We start from the raw sequence: 24063 nt of genomic DNA on the forward strand, positions 1-24063 counted from the left end.
AAAAAGTACTCATACACACACCCATACGCTAATTTATTAAATCCTTACAACTACCCTATGGTTAGGTATTAGCGTTATTTTCAAATTATAAAATAAAAACTGAGGACAAACAATTGAATAAGCTACCCACAGTCATACCTAGTAAGTAAAGGGCTAAGATTCAAATTAGATAGTTGGGCTAAGTGTTTAGCACCACTAGGCAGTTGGACAATAAAATATCCAGAATGGGTTACAGATGTGCAATAAGATTCTCATGGCTACAAACCATTTCAGCAGCAATATTTTAAAGTATAAAAGTATAGGCACTCAAAAACATGTAATAGTTTTAACATAATTTGAACAGTATTTCTTCCTCTATAATCATGCAAAAATCAGCAATTTTTTGGCAGAGGTGCACAGCTATTCTACATTGCATCTCTTCCAAATTTACCCACTAAAACATTAGTTAATCTAATTATTATATTAGTTGTGACTTATTTATCAACAGTAGAGATGTCTGCTGTACATCCATTTAAAAAATAGAGTTTTAATATCACTTTAATTAGATTAAAATTAATTATTTTACACAATCTTTCCTTTTAACAGAAAAGTATCACCAACATTATCAACATTATTACCATCTGATTTTAGATGTTCCTAAAACATTTTAGATTCTATTGATTTTCTTAATCAGTTATTTTCTTATAATCTCAGGACAATAATAGTAAATGAAAATCTGATTCTTGACTGAATTTTGTAATAAATAGTTTGCTTTTAAAAACAAAAAGTATGGATATTTAAGAAAACAGCTAACTGATAAAGTGAACTATTGACCTTTATAGCTTCAGAAAATCAATTTGTCAAAGTATGACCAATTTAAAATTTTTTTCTCTGCAATAACTTAAAACAGTATTAAGAATGTAAAAATATTTTGAAAATTTAAAATCCTGAAGTAAGACTTTCAAGGCATATAATTACCTTAAGAACTCTATCCTTTGTAGATTTAATTTTAAGTGATGATAACTTAATGACTACACAGCTTATTTTTACTAAAGCTAAAGAGTCATAAGAATCAAAAGAACACCCAAGTTCCAAAAAAGGTAACTAAATAATGAAGATTATCACAATTTTGATTCAGATGTTCTAATTCTCTTCCTGAGCCTTAATGTCTTAAGTGCATGGAATGAGGCAAGCATAACTAAAAGACTATGTCATCTTACCTAGAGAGGAGAAATCATCTCAATTTTTTTAAGTTTCTACAAGAACAAAATAAGCAAAAACCTAAGATACATATTATCACATCATGCAATCTAACTTAAGAAGCTAAAGATAACCGCAATTGACAGACAAAGCTAAAATGCCACACATAATCAGAGAATCCCTCATTTTACTACCCTATGTAGAAACAATGGGGACTGGATAAGGCACTCAGAAGTATTTTACCTCAAGAGTAGTATAAAATTAGACCTAAAATAAATGTTCTGATCCTCTAACAAAGCTTTAAAAGCAAGACCTTAAGGATTACATAGTTTCCAAGTAACTTGCCTGTGTCCAAAAGCACAAGTTTACAGAAATGCAAAACTATATAGCACAAAATAAGATAAAGTTTGGCATTCCAAACAAAGATTACTAGGAATGCAACAAAGACAGAAAATAGATACATAATAATAATAATAATAATAATAATAATAATAATAATAAATCAATCAAAACCTATCCCAAAAGAATAGGTTGCCGAATTAGTCAACAAAGTCCTTAAAAGAAGTATTATAATCCTACTCCACATATTCAGGAATGTAAAAGATTGAACATGCTAAGAGTTATGAAAGATATTTAAAAGATGCAAATGGAACTGAAGAAAACCACAATGTCTAAGATGAAAAACATGCCGAATGGAATTAATGCATTAGGTAACAGAAGAAACAATCAGTGAATATGAAGACAGAGCAATGAAAACTATTCAAAATAGAAAACAAGGAGAAAAAAGGGGGGAAAGAAAAGAGGATTAGTGAACTTTGGGACAAATTCAAGCAACATAATATACATATAATAGTGGTCTCCGAACAAGGAGGAAGAGAAACAGAAAAACTATTTGAATAAAGGCTAAAATTTTGCCAAAACTGATTTAAAAATATAAGCTAACAGATCAGATGCTCAATAAAGAAAACTCGCCAAGGCACATCATAATCAAACTGCTTATAGTAAAGAGAAAAATTGTAGAAGCAGCTGGAGAAACAAAGCACATTGCTTAGATAGGAACAATGATAAGAATGACAGCTGTCTAGGCAAAAGACAATACAGCAACATTTTTAGGTACTGAAAGGAAAAAAATGTCAACATAGAATTTTTTTCAACACATAATTTTAAAAAGAAAGGTGAAACACAGATCTGATCGAATGATCACAATCAGAACTGCACAAAAAGAAATACTGAAGTTTTGATGGAAGATAAATAATATAAGGAAATATGAATGATACACAGAGGAATAAATTGCTTTGGAAGAGAAAACTTTCTGGATAAATATAAAAATGTTCTTAAAGTCATTTAATTCACTTTAAAAATAATTCAGAATTCTGAATTCTGGAGATAATTCATGATATCCACATTACTCTCACTAATTACAACCAAGAACCCTTAAAAGATACAGCAACTATGAAAATATTCTCTAAGGTGGAAAAAAGGAAGTTTTAGTGGGGACCTTGGAATGTAAGGAAAGACTTGTCAGTGAGTTCCCTGATTGGTTTTGTTTTATTGCCTCTATATACCCAGTCTGGGTATCTGGGTATTTCAAGCCTGAAATAAGAAAACACCAATGAGTGCAAACACACAAACAAAAAGAAAAGCCACCTCCCTGGCCAACGGAAGCAGGAAAGGGTAGCCATGCCTTAAGGACAAAAGCCTTTTGCCTAGACCCCTTCCTCCCTTGCCCCTGCTGGTCCAGGCAAAGAGCCCAGAGGAAGCTATGCTTATCCACATCCTTCTTCCCATCTACTACTATAGAGAGGAAACTGTAGGTAGAGCCCAGCCCACCATCCTCACCCTGAACAAACAAGGTAAAATCTCTTCCTCTTCCAACTTGATACTTTGGCCATGCAAATTGTGAGCAGAAACTTAACATTCATTCTCAACCTACACTAATCAGCTAGCACTCCCTACTATCAGGGACATAAACCATGACCAAGTGAGATGTATTAGAGGAATACAAGGCAAAAGCTCAATCTTCATAATCCACCACATTTAACAGTCTAAAAAAGAATATCAGAAAGGGAGACAGAACGTAAAGACTGCTAACTCTGGGAAACGAACTAGGGGTGGTAGAAGGGGAGGAGGGCGGGGGGTGGGAGTGAATGGGTGACGGGCACTGGGGGTTATTCTGTATGTTAGTAAATTGAACACCAATAAAAAATTAAAAAAAAAAAAAAGAAAACATATCAATTGCTGCAGAAAAACCAGTTAAGGCAATTCAATACCTATTAGTAAACTAGAAATAGAACAATACTTCCATAATTGATGGGAGGCATAAAGCAAAATAAAATTACAACTGATACCATACTTAACAGCGAAAGCTTAAATGCTTTCCCCTAAAGTGGGAAATAAGGCAAGGATTTCTGTTCTCACCACTACAATTCAATATAGTTGTTTCTTGTCCTAGTCAGTGAAATATGGCAATGAGAGGAAATAAAAGACAAAAAGAATGGAAAAAAAATAAAACTGCACCTATTTGCAGATAATATTATTACCTACATAACAGGATTCCCAAGGAATCTACGAAAGAAAGAAAGAAAGAAAGAAAGAAAGAAAGAAAGAAAGAAAGAAAGAAAGAAAGAAAAAGAAAGGAAGAAAGAAAGAAAGAAAAGAAGAAAGAAAAGAAAGAAAAGAAAAAAGAAAAGAAAAGAAAGAAAAGAAAAGAAAAGAAAAGAAAAGAAAAGAAAAGAAAAGAAAAGAAAAGAAAAGAAAAAAGAAAAGGAAGGAAGCCCACACACAGGACACCAAGAACCCTAGAATATGGGAATCTAGCAAGGTTGGAGGATACAAGATCAAGACAAAATCATACACTAGTAACGAACCACTAGAAACTCAAATGAAAAAACAGTATTTCAAATAGCTCCAAAAAGAATGAAACACCTAGAAATAAATCTGAGAAAAATGTGTACAGAATCTGTATGCTAATAACTAAAAAATGTTGATGGAAGATATCATAAAAAACCTAAAAAAAGAAACATACTGTGTTCATGGACTTCAAGACTCAACAGGGATTTTTTGCAAGTAGAGTAAAGCTGATTTTAAAAGTGTGTTTGGAAAGGAAAAAAATAACTAAATTACCTAAAACAATACAGAAAAAAAAAGAGAATACAGCCGGAGGAATCACACACCCAATTTAAGAGCTTACAATGCAGCTACAGTAATTAAGATGATATGGTGTTGGTGGAGGGACAGACACAGACCTATGAAAGAGAATCCAGAGTCCAGAAATAGATCCACACAGGTATAGCCAATGATTTTTAATAAAAGTGCAAAAGCAATGCAATGAAGAAAAGAGTTTTTGGAACTATGGTGTTAGTTCAGTTGGATATTCACATCCAAGAAAATTAACCTCAACCTAAACCTCACACCCTATACAAAAAATTAACTCAAAATGGAGCACAGACCTAAATGTAAAACTTAAAGCTATAAAACATTTTTTAAAAATCAGAGAAAATTGGGGATTCCTGGGTGGCTCGGCGGTTTAGCACCTGCCTTCGACCCAGGGCATGATCCTGGAGTCCCGGGATCGAGTTCTGCATCAGGCTCCCTGCGTGGAGCCTGCTTCTCCCTCTGTCTGTGTCTCTGCCTCTCTCTCTCTCTCTCTCTCTCTCTCTCTGTGTCTCTCATGAATATAAAAATTTAAAAAAAAAATGAGAGAAAATCTTCTCACCAGAGTTAGGTGAAGAATTCTTAGATAAGACACCAAAAGCATAATCCATAAAAGAAAAAAGTCCACAAATTGGACTTCACCAAAAATAAAAATTTTGCTATACAAAAGACCCTATTAATGAAATGAAGAGACTAGAAATAGACTGGAAGAAGATATTTGCAAGTCACATATATGACAAAGAAAAGCAAACAATCCAACTAAAAATATAAGTGAAAAATCTGAACAGACGCTTCACCAAGGGTGATATACAGATGGCAAATAAGTACATGAAAAGATATTAATCATCTTTATCTATTAGGAAATATAAATTAAAGCTGCAATAAAATATCATATCATGCCTATTAGAATGGCTAACCTAAAAAAATACTGACAATATCAAGAGCTGGTAAGAATGTGGAACTTTCATTATGTTTCAGGAAGAAATATAAAATGGTGTAGACATTTTGGAAAAGTTTAGCAACTTCTAAAGAAAATTAATCATATACTGCCATACAACCCAGGATTCACAATCCTAAATATTTATCTTAGAGCAGAGGTCAGCAAACTCTTTCTAAAAGGACCAAAAGTAAATATTTTAGCCATTACACACCAAAAGGACTCTACTGCAACTATTTAACTCTCCCATTTTAGCACAAAAAGCAGCCACAGACAACATATAAACAAATGGGAATGCCTATGTATTTACAAAAATGGATGGCCAATCTACAGGCTATAGTTGACCGACCCTTGCACTAGAGAAATGAAAATCCATGCTCACACAAAGGCTCTACATATATATTCAAAGCAGTTTTCTAATAGCCAAAAAGTGGAAACAACCCAAAAGTTCTTCCGTCTGTAAATGGATAAACAAACCATCATCTAAAACAGACTGCTGAGCAATAAATAAAAATGAATTAGTGATACATGCAAACAACTCGGATCTTTCTCAAGGGCATTATGCTCCACGGACAAGGAAGTCAACAATCTCTAAAAGATACATACTGTATTACAGTTGATACAATATTCTTGAAATGACAAAACTACAGTGATAAAGAACAGATAAGAAGATGGTAGAGGCTACACTGGAGAGAGGGTATAACTATAAAGGTATAGCATGAGGGAATGAAGGGGTTTCTTTGTGGTAATAGAACAGTTCTGTACTAGGACTGCAGTGGTGATTACATAAACCCATTTATATAATAAAATTTATATAACCATAAACACACAAAAGCAAAAAAAAAAAAAAAAAACCACAACAACAAAAAAACAGAGTGCTTGCAAAAACTGGTAAAATCTATATGAGGTCTGTAGTTAAGTCAATAATATTATACCAATGTCAATTTCTTGCTTTTACAAATATACTATGGTTATGATTGATATCACTGGGAAAGCATGATAAAGAGTACAATGAAACTCTATGTATTATTTTTGAAACTTTTTGTTGAGTCTAAAATTATTTCAGAACAATATTTAGAAGTTAACCTTTAAAGGTTAAAAGCTAAAAATAAAAATAATAACAAAATGTCATGGAGTTTATAACATATAACGTGTACACAGCATAACACCTAGGAGAAGTGAAATGCAAGTATATTCAATCCATACCTCGCACTACAAACAAAATTTAACTCAAAATGTGTCACAGACTCTAAATGTAAAACCCAAAACTATACAACTTATCCATGAAAGCTCAGGAGAAAATCTCCAATCTGAAGTTAGGCAGAAATCTATTAGATGTAATATCAAAACCATGATCCATAAAAGAAAAAATTTCAATTTCCCTAAAATTAAGAATTTTTCCTCCTCTCCCACAGATAGGAATAAGGTACTCCCAAATCATATATTTGTTAAATAACTAGAATGCAGAACATATAAGAACTCTTTAAAACACACGAAACAAGAAACTCAGTTTAAAAAAAAAGGATCTGAATAAAGATGTCATTTAAAAAATTATGTTGATGGTAAGTACCATTAGACATTAGCAAAATGCAAATGACATACTATCACATACTCAACAGAATACCTAAAATTAAAAATAATTTAATTATTTTTAATTTAATTTAATTATTTTTAAGTTAATTTAATTATTTTTTATACTTTATATTATTTATATTTTAATTATATTTAATTATGCTGGTAGAAATGTAAAGTAATACAGCCACTATGGAAAACTATTGGTTTCTTAAAATAGTAAACATTCACCTACCATCTAACTCAACTATTCTACTCCTAAGTATTATCCAAGAAAAATTAAATGTATTTCCAAAGATCTGTACACAAATATTCATGGTAGCTTTATTTCTTATAGTACAAAACTAAACCCAAACGTCCATCAACAGGTGAATGCATAAATTCAGGTATATTCATAAAACAGAATATTACTCAGTAGCTTAAAAAAGGGAAGAATAAATTAATAAATCACACAATAACTTGGAAGAATCTCAAAATAATTATGCTGAGTGAAAGAAGTCAGACAAATGGGGGGGAAAGTACCTACCCTAAGATAGTATTTACATAAAATTCTAGAAAACATAAAATAATATGCGGTGACAGAAAGCTAATCCATAGTTGTCTGGGGATTGAGTGGGGAGACATACAGGGATGGGAGCAGAGAACCCCAAAGGCATACAAGACAATGTAGTGGGAAGGAGGATATGTTCATCATCTTGATTGCAGTCAAAGTTTCATGGGTACGCAGACATCTTAAAATTTATCCAATTGTGTATGTTCTATCTGCACATTATATTTCAATAAAGTTGCTACAGAAAACATACCCATGAAAGACTTATACATAAATGTAGAGCCACTTTACTCACAGTAGCCTACAATTGGCAAACACACACACATGCATCAAAGTGCATATGACATATCTGCACCATGGAATACCACTTAGCAATCAAATGACCTGATGGCATACAACATATTACAATGAATCTCAAAAATATTACACTATGTAAAGTTACATGCAAGAATAACTACTGTATGGTTCCATTTATACAAAGTTCTAAACCAGGCAAAGCTAATCTATAGTGACAAAGAATAGTTCCTGGCTGCCTGGGACCTGGCAGGTGGGCAGAGTTCAGGGAGGAAGAGGATTACTGGGGACTGAATGAGAAGAGGCAAGAAGGAACCATCTGGAGTATTGAAAACTGTCCATTCTATCATATGTACATTACACATTACACCTAAACAGAAAGTTTTTTTAATTGTTTTAGATTTTTAAGACAGAGGCCTAGATTCTATCCGATTTAACTTAATAGCTCTGCTTTCCTGAGGAACTTGCTTAGGCCTTCAGCATCTGTTTCCTCACATATAAACAGTGACAACACCAAGTCCACAGGGTGAGGTGAAAGTACATGTTAAAGGACTAACTGAAAAGAAGCAAATATTAATATTATTAACACTCAAAAGTCCTTCTAGAGCATCGTTTTTACTTATTATTTTCTATTTCTGTCTTTTTTTTTTTTTTTTCTATTTCTGTCTTTAAGTTGTTTCTATCCTAAACAATCTTGGAGTAATTGAAAAAAAAAACTAAAATATAATGAAATTGAGACATTTCTTATTAAAGAGGAAAACATTTTAAATCAAAGTAGAGCAATAAAGGGACGCCTGGGTGGCTGAGTGGTTGAGCGTCTACCTTCAGCTCAGGGCCTAATCCCAGGATCTGGGATGGAGTCCTGCACTGGGCTCCCTATGAGGAGCCTGCTTCTCCCTCTGTCTGTCTCACCTGAATAAATAAATCTTAAAAAAAAAAAAAGAGAGAGAGAGAGAAAGAGAGAGCAATATGAAGCAAGATAAAGCAAAAGTTTTCAAAGACTAAATAGTATAGCTGAAAATTAATCATTTTCTTAAAGTAGAAGTCTAATATCTCTTCTATGGCTTAAGTGGAGAGTATGCACCTTGAGCAGGATTTCTGTACCAATTATATTACTGATTCAGTTCCCACATTCCAAATAGATCAAAATTATAAATATTTAAGATAAAAATGGCAGATATATACAAATATTTCTATCACAGAAATAAAGAATATTTTTTCAGACATTCAAACAACACATTTGAAACTCATACTCCCAACAAATCTGAAAGCCATTACTATTTTTGACAAAGTCTTTCACAGAGGATCATAATAAATGCTCAAATTCTGATATTTCATCTGGAAACACCATTTGTTTTCTTTTTAATAATAAATTTATTTTTTATTGGTGTTCAATTTGCCAACATACAGAATAATACCCAGTGCTCATCCCGTCAAGTGCCCCCCCTCAGTGCCCATCACCCATTCACCCCCACCCCCCACCCTCCTCCCCTTCCACCACCCCCAGTTCGTTACCCAGAGTTAGGAGTCTTTATGTTCTGTCTCCCTTTCTTATATTTCCTACCCATTTCTTCTCCCTTCCCTTCTATTCCCTTTCACTATTATTTATATTCCCCAAATGAATGAGAACATATGTTTGTCCTTCTCTGATTGACTCATTTCACTCAGCATAATACCCTCCAGCTCCATCCACGTTGAAGCAAATGGTGGGTATTTGTTATTTCTAATGACTGAGTAATATTCCATTGTATACATAGACCACATCTTCTTTATCCATTCATCTTTCGATGGACACCGAGGCTCCTTCCACAGCTTGGCTATTGTGGACATTGCTGTTAGAAACATCGGGGTGCAGGTGTCCCAGCGTTTCATTGCATCTGTATCTTTGGGGTAAATCCCCAACAGTGCAATTGCTGGGTCGTAGGGCAGGTCTATTTTTAACTCTTTGAGGAACCTCCACACAGTTTTCCAGAGTGGCTGCACCACTTCACATTCCCACCAACAGTGTAAGAGGGTTCCCTTTTCTCCGCATCCTCTCCAACATTTGTGGTTTCCTGCCTTGTTAATTTTCCCCATTCTCACTGGTGTGAGGTGGGATCTCGTTGTGGTTTGAATTTGTATTTCCCTGATGGCAAGCGATGCAGAGCATTTTCTCATGTGCGTGTTGGCCATCTTCCTCTGTGAGATTTCTGTTCATGTCTCTTGCCCATTTCATGATTGGATTGTTTGTTTCTTTGGTGTTGAGTTTAATAAGTTCTTTATAGATCTTGGAAACTAGCCCTTTATCTGATACGTCATTTGCAAATATCTTCTCCCATTCTGTAGATTGTCTTTTAGTTTTGTTGACTGTATCCTTTGCTGTGCAGAAGCTTCTTATCTTGATGAAGTCCCAATAGTTCATTTTTGCTTTTGCTTCTTTTGCCTTCGTGGAAACACCCATTTGAATTCAAAGTCCCCAAACCACAGGGACACGTGGTAATAATACAAGATTTTGCACTAGTGTTTTTACAAACAACTTTGGCTGCTTTTGGCTTATTTTGTTATTATTTTTTTATTTTAAAGATTTTATTTATTTATTCATGAGAGATAGAGAGAGAGAGGCAGAGACACGGGCAGAGGGAGAAGCAGGCTTCCCGCAGGGAGCCTGATGCGGAACTCGATCCCGGGATCCCAGTATCATGCCCTGAGCCAAAGGCAGGTGCTCAACCGCTGAGCCACGCAGGTACCCCAGCTAACTTACTGAACTCATTTTTATACAACTGAGAATGAAAATTAAATAACTGTAAGGAAGTCATTTGAACTTGGAATACATTTTTTTTTTTACTTAAAAAGTGACAATATATAAAAATACAAACTAGCCAGTAACTCACTATATGTTGCAACATTTTTGGAACTAAAATATGACTGAAACAATTATTTGTAAGGGAAATTCTACAGAAATACCTCCATAACAATAAAAGTAAGCCCTCCTAAATGATGTTTCAATCTCTTAAATGTTAACATGCAGAGACTGATAGCTGTCCCTCAATATCCCTCCTTCACCTTTTTACACAGGAATGGAAATTTCTGGGCACAGGACACAGCTAAAGATTGTCTGGCAGCTAGGTGAAGCTTTGTGACTTAGTTCTGGACAATGGGATGTAAGCAAAAGTAATGTATATGACCTTATGTGATGGCCTTCAAGAAAATGGACATGCTCTTTATTTTATCCTTAACTCAGCCATGCTGCCTAAAACATGAACATACAGTGAAGCTAGAGCAGCCTTCTTGAACCATGAGATAAAAACTGCCTGTTAAAAATGGCAAAAAAAAAAAATTAAAAAATAAAAAAAAGGACACCTAGGTGGCTCAGCAGTTGAGTGTGTCTGCCTTCTGTTCAGGGCATGATCCCAGGTCTAGGGATGGGGATTGAGTCCCACATCGGGCTCCCCAGATATAAATAGCGACAACACCAAGTCCACAGGGTGAAGGGAAAGTACATGCCTCTCTCCCTGTGCCTACATCTCTGCCTCTCTCTCTCTGTGTCTCTCATGGAGATATATATATATATAAAAAACATGATTAGAAAATCATGATGTTGGACCTCCAACATCATAAGGCCATCATATTAACCCAAGACTGCCTATTTGGATTTTTAAATCAGAGAAGAATAAGCCTCCATGGTACTTAAGTTGTCAAATTTTCAGCCTAAATGTATCTCAGTTTCTGATGGTAGAGGGAGGGGAGACAAAGGAAAAGGAAATAAAAATAGACTTTATTTGTAATAGAGACCTGTAGCCAATTCTCATGTGTGTGTATATCATTTTTATTTGTTCTTCAAAATTCATGGCTTTCCTTCATTAGGACCATTTTTAGAAATATAAAACTGTAGTATGCTAGGTGACCTGAAATGAACACAAGAAATTACTTTAAAATGATAGATGAGAAAACAGAGATATGAGCAAACAAATAATGAGCCCAAGGTTATTTTTATCAAATATTATTAGGTCTTTTTTTAATGGCTCATAAACATTTTTTTTTCTGAAGAAACAAGTCATGAAAGCAAAAATGGAAAACATTATTAAGAGGTATTGTTTGTGTGACAAAGAATATATTGCAAAACCAGCATGCATTGTGAATGGCAAAGAAAAAACAGTGACACAAAGTATGTAAGTAGTCTTCTGAATGCAGCTACTACTACAGTAAAGAAATAATGAGTTCTAAAGGCTTGCATCAGAGTATGTTTTCATCTAGAATAATCCATTGCCAACAGAAGAGCCCTGGTGATGAGGCAGGAAAGTTTGTCCCATATGGAGAAAAAAAGTTAATGTCTCACATATCATTCAACATTTATTCCAATGAGAATTAAGCTAAAATAAAAACACCTATGTTATCCACAAAGAAAAACTAATTAGAGGGATGCTTGGGTGGCTCAGTGGTTGAGCATTTGCCTTTGGCTCAGGTCATGATCCTGGGGTCTTGCAACCCCAAGGAGCCTGCTTCTCCCTGTGCCTAAGTCTCTGCCTCTCTCTTTTTCTCTGTCTCTCTCATGAATAAATAAATAAAATCTTAAAAAATAATAATAATAATAACCTAATTAGAGCATAAATGAAACTTTGGGTATTACGAGCTCAGAAGCAATCTCATGAAAATTAAGTACATGCTACCTTCAAAATATGTATAACATATACGTTTTTAATATTTCATTGCTTTGGATTGACATTTCACTCTAATAAAACACAAGATAGTATTTCTCAAAACACAAGTCTTCTTGAGTGCAAATATCAATAGTTACTTCCTTTAAAAAGTTTTTTTTTTTTAAAGTAAGCTCTACGTCTAATGTGGGGCTTCCACTCATGACCCAGAGATCAAAAGTCACATGCTGAGCCAGACAGATGCCTCTAAGTTCTTTTTTTTAATAGAAGAACATCTTATATAAATTCCAAGTAAGTCATAATAATACTTAAATACTCAAAATATTCAAATTATGCAGTGATCTCCAGTACAAAATTAAAAACATAAAACTTCTTAAACTGATGGCAGCAAATGCCTAAGAACCATGATTCTGAGAGGTATGAATCTGGTAGTCAATGTACTTAGGATTCATGGAATATTCTTTGTCCAGGGAGAGTAACCCAACAAACAACACAATTCACTACAACTTTTTGAAATGAATCTATGTTCATTCTTTTCTTTTTTTCTAAGTGTAAGGGATCATTTTTGGCAACTATCAGATGTCTGTGTCATCAAGGAAAGGATTGCAAATTCCTTTTAAGGTTTTAGGTCATCCAAAGCACTACACACCTCACAAAGTGTCCTGTCATGTTTCCCAGTATCTGCGTATCTTTACCAGCAGCGTGATTTACTAGATGTTGTCACCCTGAGATTCAACATGCAGAAGCACATCCTGAAGCAGTGAAAGATCTCCCTGGTGGTTAGGCCAAGTGAATTTGTGATTTTCATTTGCTTCCATAAGGCCAACTACAGCACCTCAAACTGATACTTTTACTTCAGCCAAATATCCAAAAATATCCCTCAAGTAAGTCTAGTCATGAATAAACTCGTCAAACTGTCCTGAGAGTAGCCTTTCTTTCTCTCCTAAGCAAATTTAGTAGATGATAAATGAGGCAGTGATCTAAACTGCAGCATAGAACTTTAAGACATTTCCTTTAAGGAACCAACACATTTCTGCAGTTACTGAGAATCTCTCATTCTGTTTTCCACTTCTTGAGAAAACCTACGGAATAGGTAGTGGTTCGTGGTTCTGTCTCAACAAAGTTGATTACGTTCAGGGTGGTAAGCAAGATATCTTTTAGGATAATTGTCCCAGTTTTTAATGCTAATTCATGCCAAGCCAACTGTAAAATATGTAGGTCATGAATACTTGAAGTTCTTTCTTCACAAAAATAGCAAAATCAGATGTATTCCCCAAGCATGGCTAAGTACTCCATGCAAGCCTGATGCAGCAAACCCCTTCTTCACCATGTCAAAGATACCAGAAGCCTTTCAGGTTTCCAAAAGGTACCTCACAAACTTGGAACTTGTTTTGCATCATTGCACACAAAAGAGATGAAAACCGACTGGCTTCATGAAAAAATGTTAGTCCTTACACACAAATGCTTGTTGAATGGGAAAAGGTTTAACTCCCAATTTGACAATTATCTGCTTCAAAATATTAAAAGAAAGTGTAGTTTTATAGAGTACATAATATCATCTGATTGAATTTGGGCCATAGCAAAGAATACTTTGTGATAACAAAATTTCAGTAGCCCATTCAAACCTTTCTTAACCTATTCTAAATTATCATCTTAAGGATCTCAACATATTGAAACTTACATAAATTGGCAGGTTAAGTAGAAAAATTGTGTCTTCTAAACAGAAATAATTACTGAAACCAATCTTTCTGTATTATTCTCTATAGGTTAACATACATTTCAAAATAATGATTCCATCTGTTGCTTTACATGTTTCTCTAATTGCTGAAATCCCTTTAATCATTCTGAATTAGAGTCATTTTCAAGGAATTTTTTAAACTCAATTTAGTTCCAGCACAAATTGTCAATAACCGTCTCTAACCTTAATGTACTAAAGATTTCCCTTCCTTTCTTCTACTATAGACCTCATATCAGAATGGTAACCACTGGCAATAGCAAATAATTCAATCTCTAATTATCCCATAAACTTGGGTAAAATATACAACCAGTACATTTTGATAAATATTTTTGATACATAAACCAACATAAACCACCCACCTTGATCTGAATTGGTATAGGAACTAAACAGGACAAGTAGCAGATATCCTTATCTGTAAAGCATGCAAGCCTTGAAAAGCTTGGGTTGAAAGTTACTACTATTTTAGTATTTATAAGTTTGAAATATAAATAAAATACCTTAATGCCTAATGATATCTCTTACTATACACTTAATTACCTCATTTTGTAATTTCAAATACATTCTATAGAGAATAAGCTATAATTATTCAATATTCAATGGTAAATAAATTACCTTATTTCTTAAGATCAGCATTTCCCAAAACTTATTACAATAAACCTTGCCTCATTGGTCTAAAGTTTCTGACCCCAATTTGCAGAACTGCTCGTTCATATAATTATGTCTATAATACTTATTTTTAAAGCACTAAAAACAAATATATTTTCCAAATATTATTTTTCACAATTCATCAGTATGAAGCATTTAATGACTGTAACATTGAATGAAGAAGCATTCTTCCAACTTGGAAACCAAGTACTTTTCACACTTCTATTACCCAGGTATTCTGGGAATAATAAGCTAGTTACTTAAGATAATTCCTCAATAAGTACTCTGACATTTTGCCACTTAAAATATTATGGAAAGTTTTACTTACTGAAACTTCTTTCAGATTTTTCTCAAAGGAGAAATGACAAGACTCTCTAGAAAAATCAAACTTGTATGAACCAGCTGGTCCTCCTCCTGATACCAACGCTTTTCTCACTTCATCAACATATTTCTCTTTTTCCAATGCCATGTCATCGGCTTCTTGGGAAATCTCTGATTCAGAAACTATGGGAGACATTTAAAAAAAGTTTTGAAATTTCTAAATATGAGAAAGTATTTATTTACCTGTTGCTACTCATTTATCACTTACGTAACAGAAATTAAAACAAAAGGTAAAACCAATCCCCATACCACATATTTTTAAGTCAAATTATACCTTATAACTGAACTAGCAATTTTTGAGAAACACATTAGTCTCAAATCTCATCTGAAAAACATTAGACTCCTTGCATTTTTTTTCTCTGTCCTCAGATGAAATACAGCATTATAAATTACAAGAAAAACTACCATCTTGTAATCTTGTATATTTGCTACTAGGTCAAAGCCAGATAAATTATTTCTTATAATGATTAATTAGTTTAGTATTTTATAACATCTTTCTTGCCTCAATTATTAAAGACATTAGTCTATTTCTATTTAATGGACTGAGTCAAATTAAAGTAAAAATGGGAGTTCATTCTTCTCATCTCATTATGTGCCAAAAAACAAAGAAGGTGGATGATGGTAGATGATGAGGAACAAAAGAGAAGGGAATTAATATTTATTGAGTGTCGCCTGTTGGACATACACACATGTTAAAGACCTGGCTTCCAGTTCTCTCATCTAGGTATATTGAAAGTTAATGCTTTATTCATCTACAGAGATTCCTTTTTTTTTTAAAGATTTTATTTATTTATTCATGAGTGACACGGAGAGAGAGACAGAGGCAAAGACATAGGCAGAGAGGGAAGCAGGCTCCATGTAGGGAGCCCGATGGGAGACTCGATCCCAGGACTCCAGGACTCCAGGATCAGGCCCTGGGCCAAAGGAAGACACTCAACTGCTGAGCTACCCAGGCATCCTAAAGATTCTATTTCTTTTTACTACAGAGATTTTTACTGATTTTATATTCTCAATTCTAAATAGATATTCTCTCATTTTTTCATAATATCCTGTTCTTGCCACACCCTTCCTTTAAATACTTGAAGGCTTGAAACATATTCAAGATCTCTTTCAAATCAGTCTTTATGCATGGTTCCTGAAGTATTAATTCCATTTCTACTACCTGCTGACACACTCTCATTCTGGTTTTTCCCTTCCATGCTTTGCAATGTTTGAATAAGGGTCCCTTCTAGCCAGAGTAGTGTTTCTGGAAAAGAGGAGGTGAGTTTTGAATCAAGGTGGCTCTTTTACCTTTCTTGGAGCCTCTACAGTTTTCAATAGCTATGGAAAGTTAATTTCTTTCTTCTTTTTTTTTTTTTTTTTTTGATGGTATTTGTTATTTTATTTACTATTCATTTATTTTTATTTAAATTCAATTTGCCAACATATAGTAAAATTCCCAGTGCTCATCCCATCAAGTGCCCTCCTTACTGCCTGTCACCCAATCACCCCCATGGAAAATTAATTTAACTTGGTTTTACACTTGAAGCGAAGAGTTCAAACTTAAATCCCTGTCCTTCATCCATACATAACACAGACTTAGGGTTGTGATTTTTGTTTGGACTTTTATCCACTCTTAGTGACTAGCTTGATGCTATGCTGCATCTTCAAACCAGAGAGTAGTCTTTTCTTATTTTGTCTTGCTTTTATAAGAGGATTTCATTAACAAGATAACTTTCAGTTTCCTTTCTTTACATTGAGAGCCGAGCTCCAGTTCCTTAGAAGGCCTGTCATTCCAACATTCTGCCCCACTTAGGTACTACAATCACAGTCATTTAGACATATATTTAGTTCAGATATTCCGTGAACCTATAGTTAAGTTTTAGTTCCCATTAACCACTTTGGTTTTTAGATACCTTTTATGGATGGCCACATAGGGGTTTCCCTTTCTCACATTCAAAAGCTAAAATGTATCTGTTTGCTTTAAAAATTACAAGACTTAATCTAACATTTGTTTGGAATGTGTGTGTGTGGTTGGGTGGTTTCCTGTGTCAATCCAGGCTACTACAATTATGAAAGACTCATGTGGTTCTATACTTCTATATTTAAAGGTTACATTTATCTATTTTATTCCTTCTAACATTGAAAGATAGACATTTTCATTTTTCAAATAATAAAACTGAGGCTCAGATCAAGTAATGGTCTACAGTCATGGAATAGATAGTGGTCAAACTGGGATTCATAGTTATGGTCTCTCAGTTATTTGGTTTTGTGGTGAGGCAGATGTAGGACCCTGGAAACACTATTTCTTTCCATGGTATTAAAAAAAACACATTAATAAGATATACTACAGAAAACAATGAAAACTTGACCAAAGAATCCCTAAAAATATAAGATTCTCATACCTTGGTCTGTGTGCTATCAAGTGTTTCTGGAAAAGAGGAGGAGAGTTTTGAAACATATCCATATATTTTACATTATCCATTTTTGGTCATTTCTTATAGTGAAATATGGATCTCAACACAGACTTTGAAAAGAGGTAAGAATAAGAACTTTTATGCGATTTTACAGTTTCTAAAATCCCTTCATATATTTTGTCTCCTTGTGAAGCAGTTGCATGTTTAAGATGATCGCTACTATCAAATCTACTGACCTTTCAATTACCCTATTAGCTCTTCTGAAAACAAAACAAAAACATAAAAACTAATGCTTCCTATTTAAGGAATGATTTCATATTTTGTGTTGGGTAATTCTGAAGAGTTATAAATACCTAAGAAGAGAAAATACTTCACAGAGAAATAGGAAATAAATCTGTAAAATCATCTTTAATGCAACTACATAAAAACTTATTAGAAAATACAAGAGGGTGCCTCAGTACATTAAGGATCTGCCTTTGGCTCAGGTCATGATCCCAGAGACCCACATTGGGCTCCCTGCTTAGAGGGGAGCCTGCTTCTCCCTCTTCCCCCTGCACATGCACACTCTCTTTCTCTTTCGCAAATAAATAAATCTTAAAAAAAAAAAGACACAAAAGAAATAAAGTATGAAGTATGTCCACTGATAAAACATATACAGTGAAAAGCATTCTAAATTTCATTAAAATGGAAAGATACTATTTGAAAATATTTCATAGAATTTATTGGTTCAATTCACTTACTCAAAACCATGCTTACTCAGCATCTATGACATGTCAAGTACTATTCTAGGCACCAAGGATATAAAAGTTTAGCAAACAGAAATTCTAGCCTTATGCAGCCTAGATTCAAGTGCTGATAGCTTAGATATTCTCTTACATTACACCATCTGTGAATGATGTTCTATTATTATGGAATAAAAATATTTCATTTTTAAGAGGAAAAACATATGAAAGAAAATTTTCTATTTATATTTCCCCTTTAAAAACTGTGAGAAAAAATTAAGAAAAAATTTACTTGAATATTTCTATTAATAGTAAATGTGAAATTTTGACTGCCCATTTAGAAACTCAGTCCTGGAAAAACAACTTGGTCACCAGTTTTGAATTTTGTGCGAAGAACATCTGGAAGAAGCACAGCTGTAAGCATTCAATGCTCCAAAAACTTTGGTGACCAGAAATAAAAGCCATGGAAATAATAAAATTCAGCAAGGATACAGCTGAACCACATAATAACAGCATAAAAAGTGAGCAGGCCAACATGACCAAAAACCAAGGAATTGTTCTCAGACACACAGAATCCAAGAAAGCATAATTTTAACACTATTTGTGGGTAGATGAAGATGTAAGTAAGGAAAGAAGGTTTTTTTTTTTCTTTTGGATTCTTAAGTATAATGCACCAAAGACTGTGCATGGCCTAAGTTTGTGCTAGTGCTTTGAAGACAGTGCTATCATCCCATTAGGAATCTTGCTGGTATCACAGCATGGACCTACCTTACTGCATTTATTAAAAATCCTCTTTTCTCTGAACTCTGTCACATATCCATATTTAGAACAAATATAAATGGATATAATTACCTGATAATAAATGTATTAATAAAGTTTACTTTTCAATGAACTACTCCAGAGATGGGTGATAGAAGTTTCCTACTGCTGACTGATAGACTTATAAAGGTCACATAATAGTCATCAATCATTAACCTATGTTTGTGACTTAACTCTGCAATACCACCCTCTATAATGTTGAAGTGATGATAGACCACATGATAATTACACCTCAAAACATTCATTAGATAAAACATTACTAATGGAAAAGAAATCAGTGAATTTAAGTGTGTGGGAGATTAAAAGGAACCCCACATCCTTTTAATTTCACTCAAATGAAAAGAGAAAAAAATTATCCAAATTGAAGGTTGCAGCAATCAAAAAGTTGTACAAAAAAAAAAAAAAAACAGGATGAGGTATAGGAAGGAAATTCATTTTCATGTTTCAATTATATAATTGTTTCAATGTTCTTAATCATGTTACTGTCTATCTATAAAGTGCCAAACCAAATCATATTTATGTAATAAGCTTTAACTAAACATGGAAACAATGTTATATTATTTGGTTTGATATTTCCTCCCTGAAATTTATACAAGAAAATAGAAATAATGAAAGATACATAAAACATTTGTGAGATTTAAAACTTTAAAATCGTTGGAAAAAAAAAAAAAACCCTTTAATATCGTTATTAAATACCTATTGCATGTAGGTCCCAGGCACTGGTATAGATACTTATCAAGAATGAGTGACAGACAAATCAAGTGCATTCCTCGCTCCTAATGAATCTAGTGAAACAATATTCATAATACTAAGAACAACTGCCAGCACATTTTGTATGATGTACACAAAGCGTTCCATAAATGTAAAGTAAACTTAAATTTCTGGTTAAATCAAAATTTAAGAGTTAATCTGTGTATTCTTTTATTCCCAATCCTTAATGATAAAAAAAAAATTCAAACAACATATTATTGTTCTCTGCTTTGGTAAACGAAGTTTACCAACTAAATTAGAATTTAATATTTTCTTTTGCTAATTAAGGCCCTTAAAGCATCTCAAGGTCATCTGTCTAATCATAACTGATATATATAATAAGTCATTTTTCAGCTGAGAATGTCTATGTTATAAAGATAGTATTCCTTACATATGAGCCACCACTTCACCTAGGACCTGCCTCTTGGGCTGTAGTGTAGTTGGAACTGCTCTTCTCTCCAGACAACTGGCATTAACCTATTGCCATTATCTTCAGCCCCATGCACCCCCTTTCCAAAATAGAGCTATTGCCACCTGGGTACACCTTCAGCACACACATAGCTAACCTGAACATTTTCTTTCACTCCTACATGGCAACAATCAAGAAACAACTGATTTCTCTTAAATGGAAGTTTACAGCCTAAACAGATACCGTAACAGGCACTACAAACATTATCCTTGAAACTTATTTTATTAATACTTAAATCAGCATTCCTTGATCTCTGTCAATAAAAGAAGAACTTCTTATAAAATGCTGTAAGTATAATTGTTTGTACTGTGTAACCGAACTTGTAACTTCCAAGAATGAAACAAAACCTCACCATGTAATTTTAAAAGATGATATAGTAATTAGACTAACAAGTTTTAGGGAATATTTCAAAATTGATAGAAGATATAAATGGTAGTAAATTAACATGACAAAATTATTTTAACTAAATATTATTTACAACATAACTCTAGAAATGACTGTTGCATAACTATAGTTTTTCAAATCTTTCAAAAAATCCTTTAAAAGAATGAAAATTTCACTGTATGATCAAAATATAAATCTATATATTTTCACTTTATACCTGTCATATTCTATAAATAACTTCAGAGCCATTAGACTTTTTAAAAGAGCACTGCCAAAAATACAAAATATTTAAAGTCTACATCATGAAATAATAGCCAAAATCCCACATATTGATTTGAACCTTGGCTTACAAAATTTTAGGCTATGAGTTCCATTTTGTTTTTGTCACAAATATAATACATGTTCACTAGAAAATAATTCAAACAGTGTAAGTGTGTGAAATAAAAAGAAAATCACCACCACCCCACTCCCATCAAGCTAACACAATCCCTTGGCCCATCCAACCCACCTCCCTATGCCTCCCAATATTTCCTTGGGGTCTTGAAAAAGAAATACTTATATAAAGTCTTATTTATGTTTTCTATAAAGAGATTATTTAAAAACCCTGACCAACTCCAAGTATTAAGACTCATCTAGTAATCAGAATTTGGTGGGATACATGCTTATGTCTCTATCCTTCTATTAATATTAATTATAGAAACTGGCATTAAATATTATAAACCTACTCGTAAATTAGCCAGCAACAATAAGTACAACAATCATGTTAATTTCACCCAGCATCTAAGTAAAGAAACACCCTAATTTGAAGTGTCACTGAGGACTGAAGAACAGCACATTACTGAAATTTTACTTTTAAAAAATTTGCTTTGAATATTACCTGTCCCGGTCCACGCTGACTGACCATCAGTAAGTGTAATAACAAAACCAGATGCTAGTGTTTTCTCCCAAGCCACTTGAAGAAAATGAATTATGTCAGGTTCAGAAGCAAGACAAATTCTGCTTACTTTTCTCTCCATTTCTGGTCACCTGTTATAAAAGAATAAGATTAGTATTTTTCCAAGAAATCGTGACTAAGAAATAGTGATGTTCTGTATATCGGTCTCTCAGCTACACAAAGCACCAAGGAAATAAGTAAAACAAAACAAAACATGCAATAGCCAACCACCAAACTCAGTAAACCATAGTTTTGTTCAATACTGATTTATAATTTTTATAGATAAGAAAAACAGAGGCCCATAAATGGCAGATGAGTTGCCCAAGTTGTACGCTGAGAAAAGTTACTATAACTAACAATATGAAGAGTCAAGACTTTTCTTACTGACCCCACTTTTATTTCTAATGATTAGAGGTTCTTCTTATCTGAATTAAAAAACCATTCTTCTGGTAATTTATTCTAGAATCTTGCCCAGATTGACCTCAAACTTACCAAACCGTGAAACAACATATATTTGGTTCAAAGCAACTAACTATACTTTTTCTAATACTGAGCCATCCCTTGACCACGTGCACTTCATTAAGAGATGTTGAACTGAAAAAAAAAAAAAAAAAAAGAGATGTTGAACTGTAGAAGCTAACATGCATAACAAAAATACCCTAAAAATTACAAACATGCAAAGCGAAAACAGTATAAAAAGTCAAAATCAGAAACAAAGGAACAAACTTTCAGACATGAAAAGCTAGAGAGAATTATTCTTTAATCACACAGCAGGAATCTCTTCCTTAGGTAATCCTGAAAAAAAGCTTTAAAAAAGTCTTTAATCTTTTATTTGGGGAGAAGACTATTAAATTGCTTCAATTTTTAAGATCAGTATATATATAAAACATGCTATAAAAATCCAAAAGTAAATTATTAATTGCCACTTCATGGATAATTGATTAATAAGTTTTAACAAGAGCAAATTTTTAAATCAGTTTTAATTTGCCTTCTCAATTTAAAACTATTACGTTCTCATAAAGAATATTATTTTTCTCAATTAACAACTGAGTATGAAAAAAAAACAACTGAATATGAAAAACTCACTTTGTCAGCTCTTCACACAATTGAATATGAAAATAAAAACAACCCACTTTGTCAGCTCTTCACAAAACAAAACTAACTTACTACGGATCTCTATCTTCTGGGAGTGGGAAGGATGCTTAATTATAGATTGCTAGAGCTGCTGTATCTTACAGTAAAAAGCACAAGGAAGCAGGGCGATTTCCAGAATAAAAGAAAAAAAATATCTAAAATTTAGAGTGTAAGGTATTTCCAAATTGGTAAATTAACAATAATTCTAACTTCTACTAAAGTGTAAACAGAAGACTGTTTATTACTCTTCCCAATAAAAGACCAAGTTTAAAATAACTATACTTGTAGCCACATCAATAAAACATGTTTACATGTTAAAAATATGTAAGTTTATAGGTTTAACTACATCATAATCACTGAAAAATATAATTATTTTTAAATATTTAGTCAAAAATCTTTCCTATGTTGACATCTTTTTTGCCTCAGTATGCTTACTTCTGAAATGCTTTATCCATTTGTGAATATTTTCTTTTAAATCAATTAGTCAAAGCACTTAACATAGTTTATTATTACCCACTTGCTCTTTAATCCTTAAATTTGAAAATTACTGGAAAATGTGTATTACTATTTTTCAATGCCAATCATTGAAAAAGACACATAGTTAGAGACTTATATAATTCTAATAGGCCTAAAACCCACAACTTCAGAGGGGAGGAAGGTCATAAAAACTACTTATGAAGGCCACTTCTTGCCTCTCTCCTAATTTATATACAAATACACATAGATACACTCTTGCACAGGTTATTTCTTCTTATATGTGCCTCACATGGCTATTGTTAGCAATTAATGTTACTTTGTGAAAGGAAAACTCAGCACTTAGAATTGCTCTAAAACAGCAATTGGTTTCACTGCTATTTTACTGGAAACAAGGGACAAACTGCTAATTATACAAAGTAGTTTAACATTCAATATTCCAGATGCTTCATCCTACTTTCACAATGATATAGAGGGCTTTAATCTCAACAATGTTAAAAAGACATTTAGGGATCAATTAGTTTAGTTTTCTTCTTTTTTTAAATATTTTATTTATTTATTCATTCATGAAAGAGAGAGAGAGGCAGAGACACAGACAGAGGGAGAAGCAGGCTCCATGCAGGGAGCCCAACGCAGAACTCGATCCCAGGTCTCCAGGATCACACCCTGGGCCAAAAGCAGGCGCTAAACCACTGAGCCACCCAGGGATCCCCAGGGATCAATTAGTTTTAACAATATCTCAAATTGTTCCTGTTTTAAATATTTTCCAATTTTCTGATCAAGCCTAGGTACTTATAGCTAAAGTTAAATTGTATTATTTTAAAGATTCCATTACTTTACGAAACTCAGAATTGAAACTTTGGATGCTACCTGTGAGTCATGTTTAAGCACTTAACAT

The 24063-nt window shown here is 33.4% G+C and overlaps 1 protein-coding gene across 18 annotated transcripts in view; it reads right to left on the bottom strand.

Annotated features, from left to right (window-relative positions):
• Positions 1 to 24063, bottom strand: part of XRCC4 (X-ray repair cross complementing 4) — a 252062-nt gene that overhangs the window by 216396 nt on the left and 11603 nt on the right. For 16 of the 18 annotated variants that reach the window (XR_007409743.1, XR_007409745.1, XR_007409742.1 and 13 more), the window contains exons 2-3: positions 21501 to 21649; positions 15031 to 15206 (exon numbers count right to left, since the gene is read on the bottom strand). Coding sequence is in view for 14 of the 18 variants with exons in the window: in XM_049108299.1 (XP_048964256.1) it covers positions 15031 to 15206; positions 21501 to 21639 (315 nt within the window). In the remaining 4 variants the exon portion in view is untranslated. Of the gene's footprint in view, positions 1 to 15030; positions 15207 to 21500; positions 21650 to 22049; positions 22152 to 24063 lie in introns of all 18 variants that reach the window. The other 2 variants (XM_049108295.1, XM_049108296.1) reach the window with 1 other exon arrangement.

This window comes from Canis lupus, chromosome 3 (genome assembly GCF_003254725.2).
Source record: "Canis lupus dingo isolate Sandy chromosome 3, ASM325472v2, whole genome shotgun sequence".
Lineage (NCBI taxonomy): Eukaryota > Metazoa > Chordata > Mammalia > Carnivora > Canidae > Canis > Canis lupus.